This window comes from Typopeltis vanoorti, chromosome 3, assembly GCF_054136105.1.
Source record: "Typopeltis vanoorti isolate ZY-2024b chromosome 3, IOZ_Tvanoo_1.0, whole genome shotgun sequence".
Lineage (NCBI taxonomy): Eukaryota > Metazoa > Arthropoda > Arachnida > Uropygi > Thelyphonidae > Typopeltis > Typopeltis vanoorti.
The window spans coordinates 120669043-120687715 of record NC_143551.1 but is presented as its reverse complement, the minus strand read 5'-3'; the positions used below and the strand labels follow the sequence as shown (position 1 = coordinate 120687715).

Below are 18673 nucleotides of genomic sequence, written 5' to 3'. Positions count from 1 at the left end.
ATGCACTTCATAACATGAAGATTGCAGGCTAGGTTGCAGCAGCAGATAAAGAAGCACCCAAAAATTTTCAAGAGAAGTTAGCCAAAATTATTGAAAATGGTGGATATTGTCCCGATCAAGTTTTTAATGCTGACGAAACAGGATTGTGTTTGAAGAAAATGCCTAATCGAACTTGCATCGCAAAGTCTGAGAAAAAAAAAGCAAGTGGATTTAAAGTAACGTTGCTACTTTGTAACATTATATCAGGGGATCGAATGTTAAAACCCCTCCTATTAAATTGATCTAGATCTAAGACCACAGGCTCTAAAAGGCAAAGATCTAAAACAGCTGCCGGTACATTGGATGGTACATTGAATAAAATATCTAGTTTAGTCTCTAGTGAGACAGATTTTCAGCTTCTTTTTTTAACTACATCACTCTTCAAATTTAAAGAACGTTTTGGGCTCATGTTTCCCCCAAATACATACTGGATTCGATTTAAAAAACAAAAAATAATAACAGTTATAATGTACACACTTTATAGCAACACGAATACATACACACTTTAATATGTATTTACATACAAATGCATATTATGTACTTATCAACAATGTTTATAGTTGAAACAGAATGCAAGAAGAAACAAACACTTCTACTTTTGATACTGAGGATTTACCTAATTTACTAAACTGATCACTAAATGCATCTACTCATGAGCACATTTACAGAAAGCGGGGACGAATGACGTGCAATGCGAAGATTGCTCGACTACAAGACGGCACAAGTAGTGTTCCTGCGCAGAGCGGTGTGGCCGGCCTAGAACACATGACAAAAGACGTACACAGGGGATTTCCCGAATTTTTGGCCGTATATTGAAAAAATTGTAGGCTGTAAATCGAAACTTAGCCATAATTACATAAGGCTGTTATAGCGAAAAGCCATATAAAGAGGGGCTGTATAGAGAGGTATTAGTGTATTAGGTATCTTCTTTTTCTTTTTTTGTCCATCTCCCCATCGTATCCATTCTCGGAGATGGGTCATTTCCAGAAGGGTCTGTTCTTTTTGAATTGTCTTGAGTCTTTTTAGTGAATTTCAATTCAACTGAAGGGATTACTGTCCACCTGCAGTCTAGCTTGATGGTGGGGCTGCCACCAAGCTTGCCTTGGTTAGTGGTTATTAAAGGAAAATGAAATTCCCCTTATCCCTCGATTACTCTGATAGCTTCATGGGAAAGTGGAAGGAACCCCTCCCGAGTTAGAAGAAGTTAGGCTAGTAAAGATTATGGTATCGTGTCCTCTTCTATAGATGTTAATAGAGGAGATGTAAGAGGGATCAAGACGAGGAACAAGATAGGAAAGAAGCATGGCTAAGAGTGAAGGAGTGTGTGTGCGTGTGTATTTATTGACATTTTTTTTTTTAATCTTGTTAAAGTTATTGTTACTAGAATCTTAAAATAATTAAACCATGATGCTTTATATCATGTATGTGCAGTTTGCATGTTTGTTGAATGTACTGATTTCTGTTGTTGTTTAATTTGAAAGTCATACCGAATATGCCTTTCAGTATGACTAAGATGAAAATTTCATACTAATAAAATTATACATAACGTTTTATGTATACTTACATGTCTGTAAGTAAATGCTATTTATAAAAGTGCATTGTTGCACCTCTACTGTGAAGAACAGGTGTTGCTAAGATGTGCATCTTTTGAGTACAACTGAAATACCATCAGGACCAGTTCGTTTACTTTCCCCCCATCCCCACACTCCTTTATGTAGATTAAGATGCTTCTAATGGTAGTTGGAAAAAGATCACGTGATTTGTCTTGTTATTTATACAGGAGCAGAGGAGAAGACTGATGCCAGAACGGTCAGCTTTATATTTAGGTGTTAAGCAAAAATAGAGTTTGAAGCATAGATGAGTAGAAGTTTTGTCCGAAGGCCTTTACAAGGACCAGAAGGTGTATCTCCTCATTTGTACAAGAGGAAAGTTTTCTGCATTTGGCCCTTTCATAGTCAGAATTGGATTTGCATGTTACTTTCTCTTGTTCTTTCTCTTGAAAGAACCACTCTATGGAAAATGTTTCATTACCATTGATTTGATTTCTACTGAAATTGCCAAACTTTTCAAACATATTAATATAAAAGGTTCACTAACAGGAGTAGAAGATATCTAAATATTAAGCAGTAGTGATAATGGAATGGAGATTATATGGAAGACCTGCAAGTGTATTTTGTTAAATGTTCAATTTAACCAGAAGTACAGTTTGTTGGCAAAACATGAAATCATTCTTGTAGATTAAAATTACAGATTTTTCCCTTTTCATTTTCTGACTTAGGTTCATGTAGAAATTAGACAACAGTGTAATGATATGGACATTGACAAGTTACTAGAACAGTTTGTTGAGACACGAGGGACAGGAACAGAGAGGCCAGGTGAGTACACTTTATCGCCATCTGTACTTTGTGTGGGTGTGCACATGCTTAAATATCATATTGAGATTTAATGAATATTTCACTAAATTACTTTTCATGCTTGGTTGTTTTGCTTTTCAGTAATCATGCCATTGGAATACCAGCTTCATATAGTCGTAATGAAGCTGATATTCCTTCTCCCCCCCCATGCCTTAAATCACTGCAACATGTTGCACTCCTAGATTATGTATTAGTAATTAGTTTCAAATTAGTAATCAAAGGAAAGATTCTTTTTTCTTGGAAACTTAATCTGTTTTATTCTGGAATCTTTATAAAAAAAAAATTAGAATCTGCCGTGAAAGAAGTATGGAAGTGAGCTCTCAATTATACAAAAGTTTGCTGTCTGCCCTATCTCACTCTTATGCTTGTTGGGTTGACAACTGGCTGTTGTAACAGTTATGTTACAACAGTCAGTTGCAACATAACTGTTACTAATTTCAAGAGTGCCATTGAATTATCAGTTCATTTATGGGTGTTTATTGTAGAGCAGGATAATGGTATGGAATTGTATGGTTACACAGTTACATTATTAATTGTGACAGAATTCTCTCAACTGTTTCCTTATTAGTAAATAGAGGTTTTGCAATGATAAAGTGGAGTTTTATATTACTGGTTGATGTAGCTTCATGCTATTTCATATATTCATGTTTAGATATTCATCAGTCTTTAATATAAAAAAAAAAAAAAAGAAAGAAAAGAAAAAAAAAGTCAACTTGAATACTAAATTTCACCAAAATTGGTCTAAATAAAGGACTGTTATTATGCATACATACAAACTGAGGGGGGGGGGAAGAGCACTGTTGATAGGTTGTAATGTTTTTTGGTTTCAGAAAAGGATATGTACTTAAACCTAATTTTTACAAACTCATACTATACTCAATCAGTGTATTTAATATTTATATTTAATAAAAGTAGCATATCTAATATCCTTCTAAACTTTAGTGAATATAAATTAATAATCCATTTTATCATCTACGTGTAGGAATTCAAATTATCATGCTGCTGCTTCTTCTGCAGCTTCTCCCACTTAAGTGGGGTCACTGTTTGTTATGAGTCTCCTCCACACCTTCCTGTCTTGGGCTGTCACCACATCCAAGCTCTTCATCTTCAAGTCCTCTTCTACCAGCTCCCTCCATCTCTTCTTTGGCCGCCCACGCTTCCGCCTTCCTTGCACATCCATCTGCATGACCCGTCCTCCCTCCTCATCACATGACCAAACCATCTCAACCTTGCCTCCTGTATTTTCGCTCCTAAGTTCGTAACTTTCACTGTTCCCCTGACATAGTCATTTCTCAGATGATCCTTTCTGGTCACACTGCACCTAAGCATTCTCATCTCTGCTACTTCCATCCTGCTGATGTTATTTTTCCTCAGGGCCACAGTTTCTATAGCATATGTCATAGCTGGCCTCACTACTGTCCTATAAATTTTGCCTTTCAGATTGATCGGCACCCTCTTATCGCATAACACTCCAGCCATCTCCCTCCAGTTCCTCCAACCCGCTTGTATCCTGCATCCCACTTCCTTCTCAGCTCCTCCATCTTCTTCCACTGTTGAACCTAAGTATCTAAAGTCTCTCACCTTCCTGATGACATTTCCTTCCAGCTCCAGATCTGTCTCCTGGCCACCGCCCACTGCGCAACACATATACTCTGTCTTACTTCTGCTCAGTCTCATACCTCTCTCTTCCAGTACTTTTCTCCATCTTTCCAGTTTAGTTTCCGCTTCTTCTCTTGAATCTACACACAGCAAGATGTCATCTGCATACAACATTGTCCAAGGTGCATCTTCTCTCACCTCCTCTGTTACCACCTCCATCACAATATTAAATAGAAACGGACTTAATGCTGACCATTGATGCAAGCCAACTGTTACTTGAAAACTTTCTGTCTGTCCCAAACAGGTCCAAACACTTGTCTTCACATTTCTGTACATTTCCCGCACCAACCTGACATATTTCTCCGGCACCTTCTTCTCCCTCAGACACCTCCAGACCTCTTGCCTTGGCACTCTATCGTATGCTTTCTCCAGATCAATAAATACCAGATGTAGCTCCCTTTGTTTCTCTCGATATTTTTCCATCATCTGTCGTAACCCAAAGATAACATCTGTTGTTGATCTACCAGGCATGAAGTCAAATTGTTCCTTTGCAATCTCCACCTCCTCCCTCAATCTACCATCAAGAACCCTTTCTAGGATCTTCATTGTGTGGGACATCAACTTTATTCCTCTGTAATTTTTACAGTCTTGTGCATCCCCTTTACCCTTGTAGATGGGAACAAGAGTACTCTCCCTCCATTCCTCGGGTATATTTTCCTGTTGGCAAACTTTCACGAACAGGTCCCACAGCAGGTCAATTCCCTCTTCCCCCAGTGCCTTCCATGCCTCCACTGGAATTCTGTCGGGGCCCACCGCTTTTCCATTCCTCATCCTCTTCATGGCCTCCGTCACTTCCATTCTACTGATGTTCTGCACCATCCCCTCAGAAGGCTGCCCATCTCCTCTGTGAGTCCTTGCATTTTCCTCATTCAAAAGTCCCTCAAAGTATATTCTCCATCTGTTTCTTATGTCCACATCCCTCCATAATACTCTTCCTTCAGCATCTTTGATCTGCCTCACATGTAAGATGTCCTTAGCTGCTTTATTTCTACATTTCGCTAGTTGGTACATTTTTCTCTGTCCTTCCTTTGTTTCTAATTGATCATACAGATCTTGATATGCCATGGCCTTCGCCTGTGCCACAACTCTCTTGGTTTCTTGCTTTCTCTCTTTGTACACCTCTCTGTCCTCTTCCACTCTTGACTCATCCCACTTCTGCTTTGCCTTCCTCTTAGCTGTCACTGCCACTTGTACATCATTATTCCACCACCAACCCTCCTTCTGCTCTCTAATCTTTCCAGATGTCTCACCAAGCACCTCGATTGCACAGCTCAGGATTACTTTTGAATTATGTTTCCACCAATCTTGTACACTTTCCAGTCCATCCGAAATCCTCTCTAACACTCTCTCCCTAAAACGATTCCTCACACTCTCCTCTTTTAAGCGAAACCACTTAATTGTCTTCATCCCATGGCAACCAGAAGTTCTTATCTTCGATCTTATTTTAAAGTCTGCGCACAGCAGTCGGTGTTGTTGTGCTACTTGATCTGTTGGAATTACTTTACAATTTGTCGCAACCTTAAGATGTTTTCTTCTAGTCAAAATGTAGTCAATTTGTGAGCTGTTGTTACCACTTCTAAATGTTATCAAATGTTCTTCCCTCTTGAAGAAAAACGAGTTCACAATTGTCAGATCAAATGCTACTGCAAAGTCCACAACCCTCTCTCCTTCCTGGTTCATCATTCCCACTCCGTGGCCACCATGTACCCTTTCACAGTCTCTATTCTGTCTTCCTATGTGCCCGTTCAAGTCTCCTCCGACAATCACCATCTCATTTTCTTCCAATTCCCTCATTTCTTCATCTAACACATTCCAGAACTCATCTTTTTCCTCTGCTGTACAACCAACTTGTGGGGCATATACACATAATACGACCACCCGCTCTTCTCCAAGACCCAATTTCATTCGCATGATCCTGTCGTTCCTTCTACCCACGTCCAGTATTTCACCCTTCATTCTGCCACACACCACAATTCCTACACCATTTCTTCCCTCGTTATTCGCTCCAGAGTAGAACAATTTATATCCATCTCCCAGTTCCTTTGCCTTTCCCCCTTATCACCTTGTCTCCTGCACATATAAAATGTCCAACTTCCTCTTCCTCATCATGTCTGCCACCTCTCTTCCCCTTCCAGTCATGCTTCCAACATTCAGTGTTCCCACTCGCAACATTCTCTCCACCTGCTGTCTAATGCTTCTTTAACCGCACCCGCCCTTGATGCGGTAGCCCTCGTCCACTTCTCACAGCTGTAGGGCGATGTGGCTGCACGTCGCTTAAGGGGTACGCCCTAGCCCTTATATCATTTTCTCTTCGACTCATAATCATAGTTTGAGTTGGCACTGAAGTTTTCCGACCGGATGCCCTTCCTGACATCAGGAAGGGCATCTGGTCGGAAAGACACCCTCGCATTTATCCGGGCTTGGGACCGGCACCTATTGAGGCTAGCTTGCCTCCTTCGGTGGCTGCATAAGACGAAATGACTTAGCAAGATAGGAAAGACTCACCCCTAGCCCTCGAATACTCTAATAGCATCAGGGGGAAGGAGCAAGGAGAGGAGAAAGAAGCACCGAAAGAAGAGGCGGGACCAGTCTACAGAATAATATAACAGATATATATTACATGAAGTAAGGCATGGTCCAGCATCAGGTACCTCGGGTTTGCCATGCCCGTACTCACTAAAGTGAGCCGTTGAGTATAATTCAAATTATCATGCTAACATTGAAAATTTGTCTATCCTCAATGGGAGAAGAATATGTAACAGGTTTTTACTAACTATTCAATTGGTATTAAAAGAAATGTGGCAGGTTTCTAGGCGAAACTCTCCTTGCTGAGTATCTGCCATTATGACAACCCTCATGCTCCAAAGGAATAGTTTTTTTTAAGGGGGGGGGCAGTAAACAGCTACTGCAAAAGAGAGAGAGAGAGAGAGACCATGAAGGTAAGAGTTTTTTGAAAATCATAATGAGAAACTTTGAATAAATTTTTAAGCCCATTAGGCCTCATTTTCTACTCTTATTTTTTGTGCTTGTCAACTAGGCCAGTTCTCAATCAAGAACATTCTTTATGGTTGATGAATATTATATTTCACCAATGGTAGAATTTTGTAGAGCTTAGTTGTAATTTTCTCATCTTGAAAATACTAGCATTGCCTTTTAGTAATGCTGTCTGCAGCATTGCAAGACATTGACCATACTGCTCCCATGTAGTATACCCATTTGAAAATTTTATCAGCTTGCAAAAGCAGCTGAAAAAATCATTTTGAACACCACATCGAAGATTATCATTGTATATTTAATAAGGTAGCATATCTAATATCTTTCTCAATTTTGGTGAATATAAATTAATAAACACCATTTTATCCTCTACAGATAAGAATTCAAATTCTCTTGCTAACAATGAAAATTGGTTTAATCCTCTTTAACATACAATGTTTGAAGCAAAGCATAGAATCTGCTAACTTCAAAGTTTAGTACTCTTTTTTGTGCATCTTACCAATGAAAGGCAAACTTACCATACATCAATGTTGTGAGTAGGCTGAGAGTTAAATTGGAAACCTTACTCTAGGGAGAAAATATTGTTTCCAATCATTTTGGCCATGTATAAGCCAATAAGCAAAGGTCCTTCAGTTATGCTTGGATAAAGTATGCTGAAAACACAGTTATAATGCAAGCTGTTTCAAAAATAATGCATAAATCTAATTCAGCTGTTCATAACGAGTGTTCTGAGAAACTTCTTAGAATTTAAAATAAAGCATCATTGAAATATGAGAATATAATAAAATTACATTAATAGTTTTTACAAAAGACAATGTGACATAATGCTGTTCATAGAGATAGTGTCTGTGAATAGCTTTGGGCGTCTCTATAGCTTTCTGTTTTGACAATGGTCTTGGTTGGAAAGACCTGGATTCAGATCCGTAGGATGCAAAGAACCTTTACTAGGACTTTTTCAGCTGAAGGCATGTTGCTGGTCTCTTGGAAATTGCAGGGTTTTTCTTCTTGTAAACTCTGAGTTTTCATCTTTCAAAACAGGTAACTTGACTAGAAGAAATAAGCAGTTCACATCCATATTACACTATGCAGATTTTATTAATTACCCCATCAGATTATTATGGGTTACTTTCAGAAATGCAAAGTTGCCTGGACCATTGAACAGTTTTCCCTAATATGCAGGAAAAAAATGAGAATGAAATTCCCCTTCATTCATTTTAGCTTAAAGCAGAGAATATGGCTTCAATACCAAGATGAAATTCTTCTTTGAATTCAGTTTATTCAGTGTGGATATGTGATGTATTTGTGTTGTTGGGTAAGGATAGAGGAGTAAATCATTTGAAGAAGAGAAATCTGAACTTGTCTAGAGACCTAAATATTAATAAAGATATCAGGAACTAAAATTATCTATGCAAGAAATAAGACAGGACTGTGTTTTGGTAGCATTGAAGTTCATATGGCTGTTCTCATCTTACTGGAGAATGGTAAAGAGATCAATGTTTAAAATAATCATTATGTAGCTTGAAAAACCAGAGAATAAACTGGGAACCTAGTTGCAAATGATAAGGAAGTAGACTAAAATTATCTATAGTAGTTTGGCAAGCAGGTTTCAGTGCCAGACTGATTAACATGCTCTGAGCCCCTTCCCATATCTTGGGTATTGTTGAACCAGGAGATTGCTGTTGATTGAGAGTGGCAGAATCCATATTGCTATTCACTAATTAGTTGGTAAACCTCCAGCTGGTGAAGACATTGGCTTTTATTGACTTTCTCAATGATTTTTAAGAGAATGGAAGTTAGGGCAATGAGACAATAGTTTTAAAGCTGACTTATCACCCTTTTTGCAGATCTTCAGCTTGCTACCATGCTGAAGGTGGATGCCAAATGAGTAAAATTGAAAGATTGAAATATTCAGGATTGGATTGCCTTAAAGGATTGGAGAGTGATCACGTCACATGTGCCATAAAACACAGAAGTATTCATTTTTATTAATGGTAATACAGTTTTGCTCATTACACTTATTTTGGAAGATGAAAATGTCTGTTGAGGAGAGAATATTTATCACTTACTATACAGAGACATTTTCATTCATTTCATTTCATTCGTTTTCATTTCCATACTGTAAATGAAAGATAAACAAGGAGCTTTATTGTACCCTAAATATAGTATGGACACAATTAGAGTATGTATTTCATTATATGTAGAGACAGATGTTATTTTTTTATGTAAATTGGAGACATCTGGAATGAAAATGACCTGACTCTGCATAACGATAAACAACTTTCCTTCCACAGACAATATGCATTAAGATAATAATTTTACAATTAAAATGTAATCATAAATATTCAAACTAGCATGCTATATATATATTTAAACCTTTGTAAAAAATGCACCCACTGTATGTAATGGATATAAATATAATGTCAAGCAAATTCCCTCTTGAAGAGAAATGCAGAATATGACATTGCCCAACATGAACATGTTAAAACTATGAAATCTATGATATACTTTGATATTCTCTATTATATTTCATTTTTTAAAAAAAGTGTTATTCCTGCTAAACTGATTTCATGGCCCACTAATGGGTCATGACTACAGTTTGAAAAACACTAATATGAAGTATACTTCAGATCATTGCAGTTTTTGAGATTTTTTTAAAAGCAACAGGTTGAATTTGGATGACTAAGTGGTGGTGTACATTATTCATTTTGATGAACATATGCATTATTGAGGAAGAAAGTATAAAGAAAGAAGTGAAGCAATATGTAAAACTAACTAAAGTCATGGGAATACCTTGTTAATAACGTAGAAAATAAATATCACAAAGACGGGAAAATATTTTGGACACTACTGAAAATGGTGAAAAATGGAGAAAAGAGTACCATAAAAGGAATCAGGTGATTGGAATAGAGCTTTTATATTATCCATATATAAAAAAGGGAAATAAAACTGAATGGTTTAATGTTAAATCTGGTGTGAGACAAGGATGTACATTATCCCCTCTGTTATTCATTATCTATATGGATCACAGTATGAAGGAAAGTGGTATTAAACATGATATCAAAATTGGAGATGTTAATGTCAGTTCTTTGCTTTATGCGGATGATGTTATACTTCTAAATAAATCCGCTACAAGTCTGCAAGATTCTCTGACTAAATTGAATAGCTGTTGTAATAGATATGGTATGAAGGTCAGCAATAAAAAGACAAAGACAATGGAAATAGGCAGAATCATTGAAAGTGTCAACTGTGTTGTGAATGGAGAACCTGTGGAACAAGTAAAACATTTCAGCTACTTAGGCACGATTTTTACTGAAGATGGTAAATTAAATATAGAAATAGACAACAGAATCAGCAAAGCTGGTATGGTAGGAAGTCAATTGAATAAATTCATGGAATAAGAGAGAAATTAGTCGGAACACTAAATTAGCTGTATACAAGACGGTGTTCAAATCAGTTTTAACTTATGGATCTGAGAGCTGGGTTAGAAGTAAAACACTTGACCAAAGACTAGAGACCGCAGATATGAGAGTCCTGAGAAAGATTATAGGCGTGAACAGATGGCATCAATGGCAATATCATATTAAAAACGAGGATATTAGGAAAGAACTTGACATTGTCAACATCCAGGAATGTGTTAGCAGAGCTAATCTCAGGTGGTATGGTCACTTAAACAGAATGGGCGAAGAAAGATTAGCAAAACAAGTGTTCTCTGCCAGGTTGGCAGCAAAACGACTCAGAGGAAGACCAAGATATAGGTGGATTGATACGTTACAAAGTGCCTTAGACGATAGAAATATAAGATCTGATAATGTTGAAGCCTTGACAAGTAACAGACTGATTTGGAGGAAAATTGTAGATAGGAAGTTAGTAATGATGTAATTTTTTTCATGTAGTATACTATCATATCCTGTACACCCCTTGAGGGTACATGGCAGGAATTTGATGATGATGATGAATAAAACCGAATGCGAAAATTACAGTGGAATTTTCCTACCAAGAATTATTCCTGGTAAGATTTATGTAAGCATGCTTGAGAAAAGGCTAAAGAAAATTATATAGAAGGGAAGCTTGGAGAAGAACAAGCTGGCTTCAGGCTAAATATGTGCTATCAGGATGGATTTGTACTTTAACACAAATAGTTAAGAAATTCAAGATAGAAATAAAACTTACATAGAAATCCTAAGTAGGATTTGTATCTAAGTTTTATGGACCTGCAAAGACATGTGACAAGATGCCAAGATAAAAGCTGTTCAAAACTACAGTTACAACAGTTAGATTTAAAGGAAGATAATTCTTCGTCTATCCAAGGGAGGATAAGCCTTTTTATCCTGCTTTGTTACATGCCTAAATAAATCTGATACAAGTCTTCAGGATTCTCTGACTAAACTGAACAATATCAGTAATAAATTTGGTTTGAAAATCAGTAATAAAAAGACAATGAAAATAGGTAGAAATATCAACTGTATCCTGAATGGAGAACCAATATAACAAGTAGCAATGTCGCAGAAGCTTGATTTTAGCCCTGTCATTGTTTTCCCTTCTGATAAACCTCAATGACTGTACCCTAAAATTAAGTTCTTCCCCAATACTGCTTGCTTTTTTTTTTAATATTGGCTTGGACCTAACTTGCATATATTTTTTATCAAAACTAAATTAAACTTCACTGGTCATTAAGAGAAATGTACATTAAACTAGAAATAACACATAAATTTTACAGAAGTATTTTTCACTTATCAAGTAAATATAATAGATGAGAAATTTAATATCCTGTGCTCAGGCATAATCAAATAGTTTATCCATTAAGTATTTTGTAACTAGGCTACTTGTATATAGAAGCCATTGACTTCACATCAGTTGCCTTAGGGTGTTCTATTTAAATATTGTCATCGTGTGATTTTTAAAATATCCTTATAAAAAGTGATATACTAAAATAAAGAGCCAAAAGGAATTCGACGATGCAAAATTTATAAAAATTAAGTGGATATTAAATCTAGCATAGCAGTCGGCCTTACCTATTAGGTCCAGCTAGGGCAACTCGCAAATGCTGGCAAATGTATTCCCATAAGCTCTGTGGTCAAATTTCATACGAAAGTTTTATAGTTTCTGTATTCGGCTTTGAAATAATGCTGGATTTAATATCCATTTAATTTTTATAAAAAAATGATATACCATTTTACTGCATCATCAGATTTCTGATATGTACTCAGCATATGAATAGGATATTATCATTACTAACTTCCTATCAAACATTCTCGTTCTCGAAATCAGCGTATCTCTCAGGACTCCAGTATTATCAGATTTTTCTCTTTTCTAAGGCACTTCTTACTCTTGGTCTTCCTTTGGGTCTTTTTCCTGCCATCCTGGCAACAAACGCTTATTTTGCTAACTTTTCCTCTCCCATTCTGTTTAAATGATTATGCCACTTGAGGTTAGGTTCTTGCAGGTTTACAATGTCAGGTTCTTTCCTAATATGCTCATTTTTAATATCATACTGCCACTAATGCCATGTGTTCATTCTCCTGTTCTTTCCCCAAATTTTCATGTCAGTGGTCTCCAGATCAAATGTTTTATTTCTAACCCAGCTCTCAAATCCATATGTTAAAATTGGTTTGAACATTGTCTAGTATGCAGCTAATTCGGTGTTTTGACTGATTTCTCTTATTCTATATTAATTTATTCTGTTGACTTACTCTACCTGCTTTGCTAATTCTGTTGTCTGCTTCCATATTTGTGCTTAAATAGCTGAAATTTTTTACTTGTTCTATTGGTTTTCCATTCAGGATACAGTTCATGTTTTCAATGTGCACTTATTTTGATTGTCTTTTTACTGCTGATTTTCATACCAAATTTATTATTAATAAAATATATTAGGGAAGAATCTTGCAGGCAGACTTGTACTGGATTTATTTAGGAGTATAATATCATTGCATAAGTAAAGAGCTGAGATTAACATATCCAATTTTGATATCCTTTTCTTACACCTCCTGATTTAACATCTTCCTGTATCTCCTTCAGTTCTAACTGTTAACTTATGACTCAGAGACTTTGTGTTACTCAGTATAATATCCCATAGTGTTTTGAACAGCTTTTCTCTTGGAAGACCTTTTTATATGCCTTTTTTCTCTATACAAATGTTAATTAGATCTATATTATATTCCTATGATTTCTGAGTTATTTGCCTTAAAATTAAATTTGATTCTGACAACTTATTTTTCCTGAACCCAACTTGTACTTCTCAAAGCTTTACTTAATAATTTTTCTTGGTTTTTCTCAAGTATACTTACATAAATCTTGCCAGAAATACTTGGCAGGAAATTCTTGTGTAATATTCACCTTCATGAGAGTGCTACTCCAAATCACCTGGAATTTGACCCTCTGACCAAGCCTGCTGAATTATGCAGTGTAGCCACTTTAAAGCTTTTAAACTTTAAACTTTTTATGCTTTACTTCTTGTATATGAAAAATATGATTGCTCTATTGAATTAAGCTTACATCTTCTGGGTCTAGCTTCCACCGAGGAGACTTCAGCAAAGGCTAAACAGTATGGGCAGTGCACTTCCTATAATGCGTTTGAATTTATAGCAGTATAAACCCAAAAGGAAGTATGTTTTGCATTATGGGATACTAATGCAATTGATGTGAAGTCAACAGCCTCTATATCGAATAGCATAGTTGTAATAAAGATGCATCTTTCATAAACTTAGTATGCTTGGTTGTAGGATTAAAATGAATGTATTTCTTGTATGTTATAATTTATATTACAAAATGTTTATTGTAACATACAATATGTGCCACGATGCATACTTGTTTCAGTTTTTATATATATATATATATATATATATATATATATATATATATATAAAACAGGCCTTTATGTGCTTTTTATCTATATACTTGCCTGTTTTCATATGTGAAGTCAATCATTATATAATCTTTTTCTGGCTCTGCATGATCTGGTTAAAGACTGAATTGATATCCACTGTTTCTTCATCGAGTTTGGCTATTCAGTTCTCAGTATGATTTGTTTTTGCCATATCTATTAACAAAGCTATCAGAATTGCAGGAGTTATTTTTAGAATGGAATGCTTTGCATATGAATTGCAATATTAGCAAATTAAAAAAAATATATATATATATATTTATATATATACACAAGTGGCCAAAATTGTGGAAACCTTTTGGAAAAAGTGTATTTTTGAGGTTTGATGGCTCATAACACCACTTTTTTTTTTTTTTTGGTGTAATACCATAAACGTATATATCAATGGAAAGATAATTTAATCAAGAATGTAATGCAACAGAGTTTGTTCAGTTATTTTTATTCTATGAAAAGTTATAGCCAAATAACCAGAAAAAAGAAGCACAACTTGCTTAGGTTGATATGAAGTAACTTTCCTTCATTTGAATGTAGCCAATGAGCAGTGTTTAGAGAGCCAATCAGGTGTCATCTTGTTTTGGCAATGAGTCAATAAGGTCACAGTATGATTCAGCTATTGATGTCATGTATTGGAGCTGAGAGGTGGACATTTGTCAGTGTGTTATGTGATTGCTATCAAGTTGGTTGGGTTTTTTTTTGTTCTTTCATTTAGTGAGCTTGTAAGACGTAATAAAATTAAAGAAATGGCGTAAAGAGTTGACTGGTCACCCAGAAAGCAATGTAAAATAGTACTATTAAGTGAACAAGGCTACAGTTTTGAAGAAATTAGAAGAAAAATTGGTGGAAACTTAACTAAAGGTGGCATTTCTAAATTTTTGAAGAGGTATAAGGAAACTCAGTCACTACAAAACCAGACTGGTAAAGACAGGAAAAGGTGCACAACAGCAAGTGATGATAGAAGAATGGAGAGACTGTGCCTACATGACAGAAGGAAATCATCTCAGTGTATACAAGATGAAATGGTGCAATACAATGTGAAGTTGAGTGCAAGGACTTCGGCGCAGACTGCAGGAATTTGGTCTAAATACTAGAATTCCACAAAAAAACCCATTTTTATCTCTCAAGCAAAGGTTAAAAAGATTAAACTGGGCTAAAACCCATGTTAACTGGACAGTGGAACAATGGGACAGTATTATTTAGAGTAATGAGACCAAAATCTCCCAGTTTGGTAGTGATGGCATAAAATACATAAGGAGAAGAATTGGAGAAGATTTGCACCCTGATTGCATTACACCTACCTTGAAACACCCACTTAGTGTTATGATCTAGAGTTGTATGACATCAAAAGGTTTGGGCAGAATTTGCATGATTAATGAGAATATAAATGCCCAAAAATGAAATACTTGAGCCTAAACTGAAGCCTTTTTCACGTGATCTTTTCCAAGATAATGAAGCATTTATATTTCAACACGGTTCAGCTCCATGTCATGTTGCTGCTGTGTGCAAAAAGTGGTTTCAAGGTAATCATATTCCACTGCTGGAATGGCCTGGGAATAGCCCAGACCTTAACCTAATTGAAAATCTATGGAGCTGACTAAAGAAACTTGTTAGTCAGAAGCAACCCAGCAATGAAACCCAATTAATAGAAGCATTAATTCAATCTTGATTTCACATTATAACAGCTGCAGAACTAAAAAACTTGGTTCTCTCCATGGGAAGGCGTTGTAAGGCCGTAATTAACACTAAAGGTTACCCAACTAAGTATTAACTTGCATTGTGAGAATTTTTGTATATCTCATTTTTTTTCTGTGTTTCACTTTTCTTCTTTATAACTGCTGTTCTAATAAAAAATCCTTCATAAAAGTTATTGCATTACATTCTTGATTAAATTATCTTTCCATTGATATATAATTTTATGGTATTACTCCAAAACAAAGTGGTGTTATGAGCCATCAAACCTCAGAAATACACTTTTTCCAAAAGGTTTCCACAATTTTGGCCACTAGTGTAAATAGCATCTTATAATGTTTGAATCACTTTCATTGATGCAAAATTTTTCCACTTCTAAACTTTAGAAAAGTAAATTCATTTATATAAAACATTTTTATTTTATTTTCTGTTTTGTTGTGTTATTATAGGTCCAATTTCATTTGTGGAGGCAGATTTATCCTGCCTTGGCCAGATTCAGTCCCCTGATTTAGTAGATCAACATAATGAAGAAAAGCCCAACAAAAAAGAAGGTAAAAATAAGTCTGTCCATCGCAAAAGCAAACCATCCCGCCGCACCACCTCCCTACTGGACCTGTTTTTTCCATCATCCCTTGGTATGTCTGTTGCCTGTCACTGCTAGATCAGATTCCCTTTTTGTTCCCTTGCTTTGAATCTCATTAACATGCACCATGCAAGAGGTGATTGTGATCATTCCTAAATACTGTGAGTTATGTGTTCGCAGTTCTTCATACTAACAGTATCTTCTGCTAGATTCATACCAAATCATATCACCAATATTATATATACTAGTATATAAGTATTAGGAATTTAGACTTTATTCACTTAATTTATGTTAGATATTCCCACTGATATGTAGAGAAAGTAATGTAGTTTACAATTAATAACAAATGTTTTCATAAAGGATGATAAAAAAATATGTTTAATGAGAATAAATAGATTGAGAATAAATTTATTTATAGTTTCAGCATTAATAAATGGAAAAGTAAAAAAAAAAAAAAAATGACTGATGAAAACTAGTCATGAAATATTAATTGGATTAGATGATCATATGTCATCCCTCCTTGAGGATATGCACCAGAAAATGATAATGTTGAAAAAAGTAAATGCAGTTCATTTTTTATTAAATCTAAAAACATCAAATATCAACATAGCAATCGTTTATGGATGTCAGGAATTGTTTTTCATAATGGATAGTTTACTATAGTGAATTTCTTTTAGAACTGCATTATGTCTGTAGGAATTATTTTGTAATTTTTTTCATAGTATGTTATAGTCTGTGAACTTGTTGTTATAGTGAGTTAACTCTACAAACTTTGTATGTTATTTTTCAACACAATCCCCTTATCTTTCCAAGTAGTACCTTTGCAAATATATCTCTGAAAAAATATCTTTGGGTGATCCTGCAGCCAAGTGTGCCACTACAAGTGAAAAATCCCTTTTTAGTATCATTTTGTTGTTTATACCAGATATGATAATCTAACACAATATTTCATGACTAGTTTCTGATCCATCTTTTTCCCAAATTGTTTTTTTTTTCCAAGTCTCATATTTGATCAACTCCTATTTCATTTTGCCAAATCTCTCCTTACTCCTTAAAACCACATTAGTTTTTGTCTAACCTTACATCTCCCTTTCCATGTAAATGTTTTCTGATTACACATTTTTGAATAGTGATAATCTGGAACTGCTTTTTTCTAATACCTTTCTTTTCGATATTGTGTTGCCATTGATGCACTTGTTTTCCTCAGAACTCATATCTCTGGTCTCTGGTCATTGATCATGCTGTTCATCATCAAATTCCTGACATGTACCCTCACAGGGTGTATAGGATATGATAGTACTACATAAAAAATTTACATCATTACTAACTTCCTATCTACAATTTTCCTCCAAATCAATCTGTTATCTGTCAAAGCTACAGCATTATCAGATCTTATATTTCTATCTTCTAAGGCACCTTTTACCATATCAATCCACCTATATCTTGGTCTTCTTCTGGGTCTTTTTCCTGCCAACCTGGCAGAGAGCACTTGTTTTGCTAATCTTTCCTTCCCATTCTGTTTAAGTGACCATATCACCTGAGATTAGCTCTGCTAACACATTCCTTAATATGATATTGCCATTGATGCAACCTATTCACACCCCTAATCTTTCTCGCGACTCTCATATCTGCAGTCTCTAGTCTTTGGTCAAGTGTTTTATTTCTAACCCAGCTCTCATATCCATAAGTTAAAATTGGTTAATTTTATATAAGTTAATTTCTCTCTTATTCCATCTAAATTTATTCGGTTGACTTCCTACCATACCAGCTTTGTTGATTCTGTTGTCTATTTCCATATTTAATTTACCATCTTCACTAAAAAATTGTGCTTGAGTAGCCGAAATGTTTTACTTGTTCTATAGGTTCTCCATTCACAATGCAGTTATTTTCAGTGCTTCTTCCTATTTTTATTGCTGACTTTCATACCATCTTTTGAATAACATTCAAAAGTTATTCAATCTTGCAAACTTGTAGCAGATTTATTAGAAGTATAACATCGTCTGCATAAAGCAAGGAGCTGACATTAACATCTCTAATTTTGATATCAGGTTTAATACCACTTTCCTTCATAATGTGATCCATATTGATAATGAATAACAGAGGGGATAATGTACAACCTTGTCTGACACCAGATTTCTCATTAAACCATCTTCCTGTACTTCCTTCAATTCTAACTGCTGACTTACAACTCAAATAAAGATAAGTATTGCTTGATATAATGCCTAAGTATTGATATAATGTATTGCTAATAATAATGGCAAATATTTGTTGGATTTCTGCTCAGGACATGGACTGGTTATTACTAACACCATGTTCCAACATAAAAAGGTGCACAAATTCACATGGAGAGAAGAGGCAAGGAATAAGAAAAGTCTCATTGACTATGTTATTGTTGATAGCGAGGTTTTCTCCCTGGTG

At 35.5% G+C, this 18673-nt stretch overlaps 1 protein-coding gene across 3 annotated transcripts in view; it reads left to right on the top strand.

Annotated features, from left to right (window-relative positions):
- Positions 1–18673, top strand: part of LOC150108520 (F-BAR domain only protein 2) — a 521764-nt gene that overhangs the window by 139785 nt on the left and 363306 nt on the right. For all 3 annotated transcript variants that reach the window (XM_090390828.1, XM_090390826.1, XM_090390825.1), the window contains exons 10-11: positions 2318–2414; positions 16122–16223. In XM_090390828.1, the coding sequence (XP_090246954.1) occupies positions 2318–2414; positions 16122–16223 (199 nt within the window). The remainder of the gene's footprint in view (positions 1–2317; positions 2415–16121; positions 16224–18673) is intronic.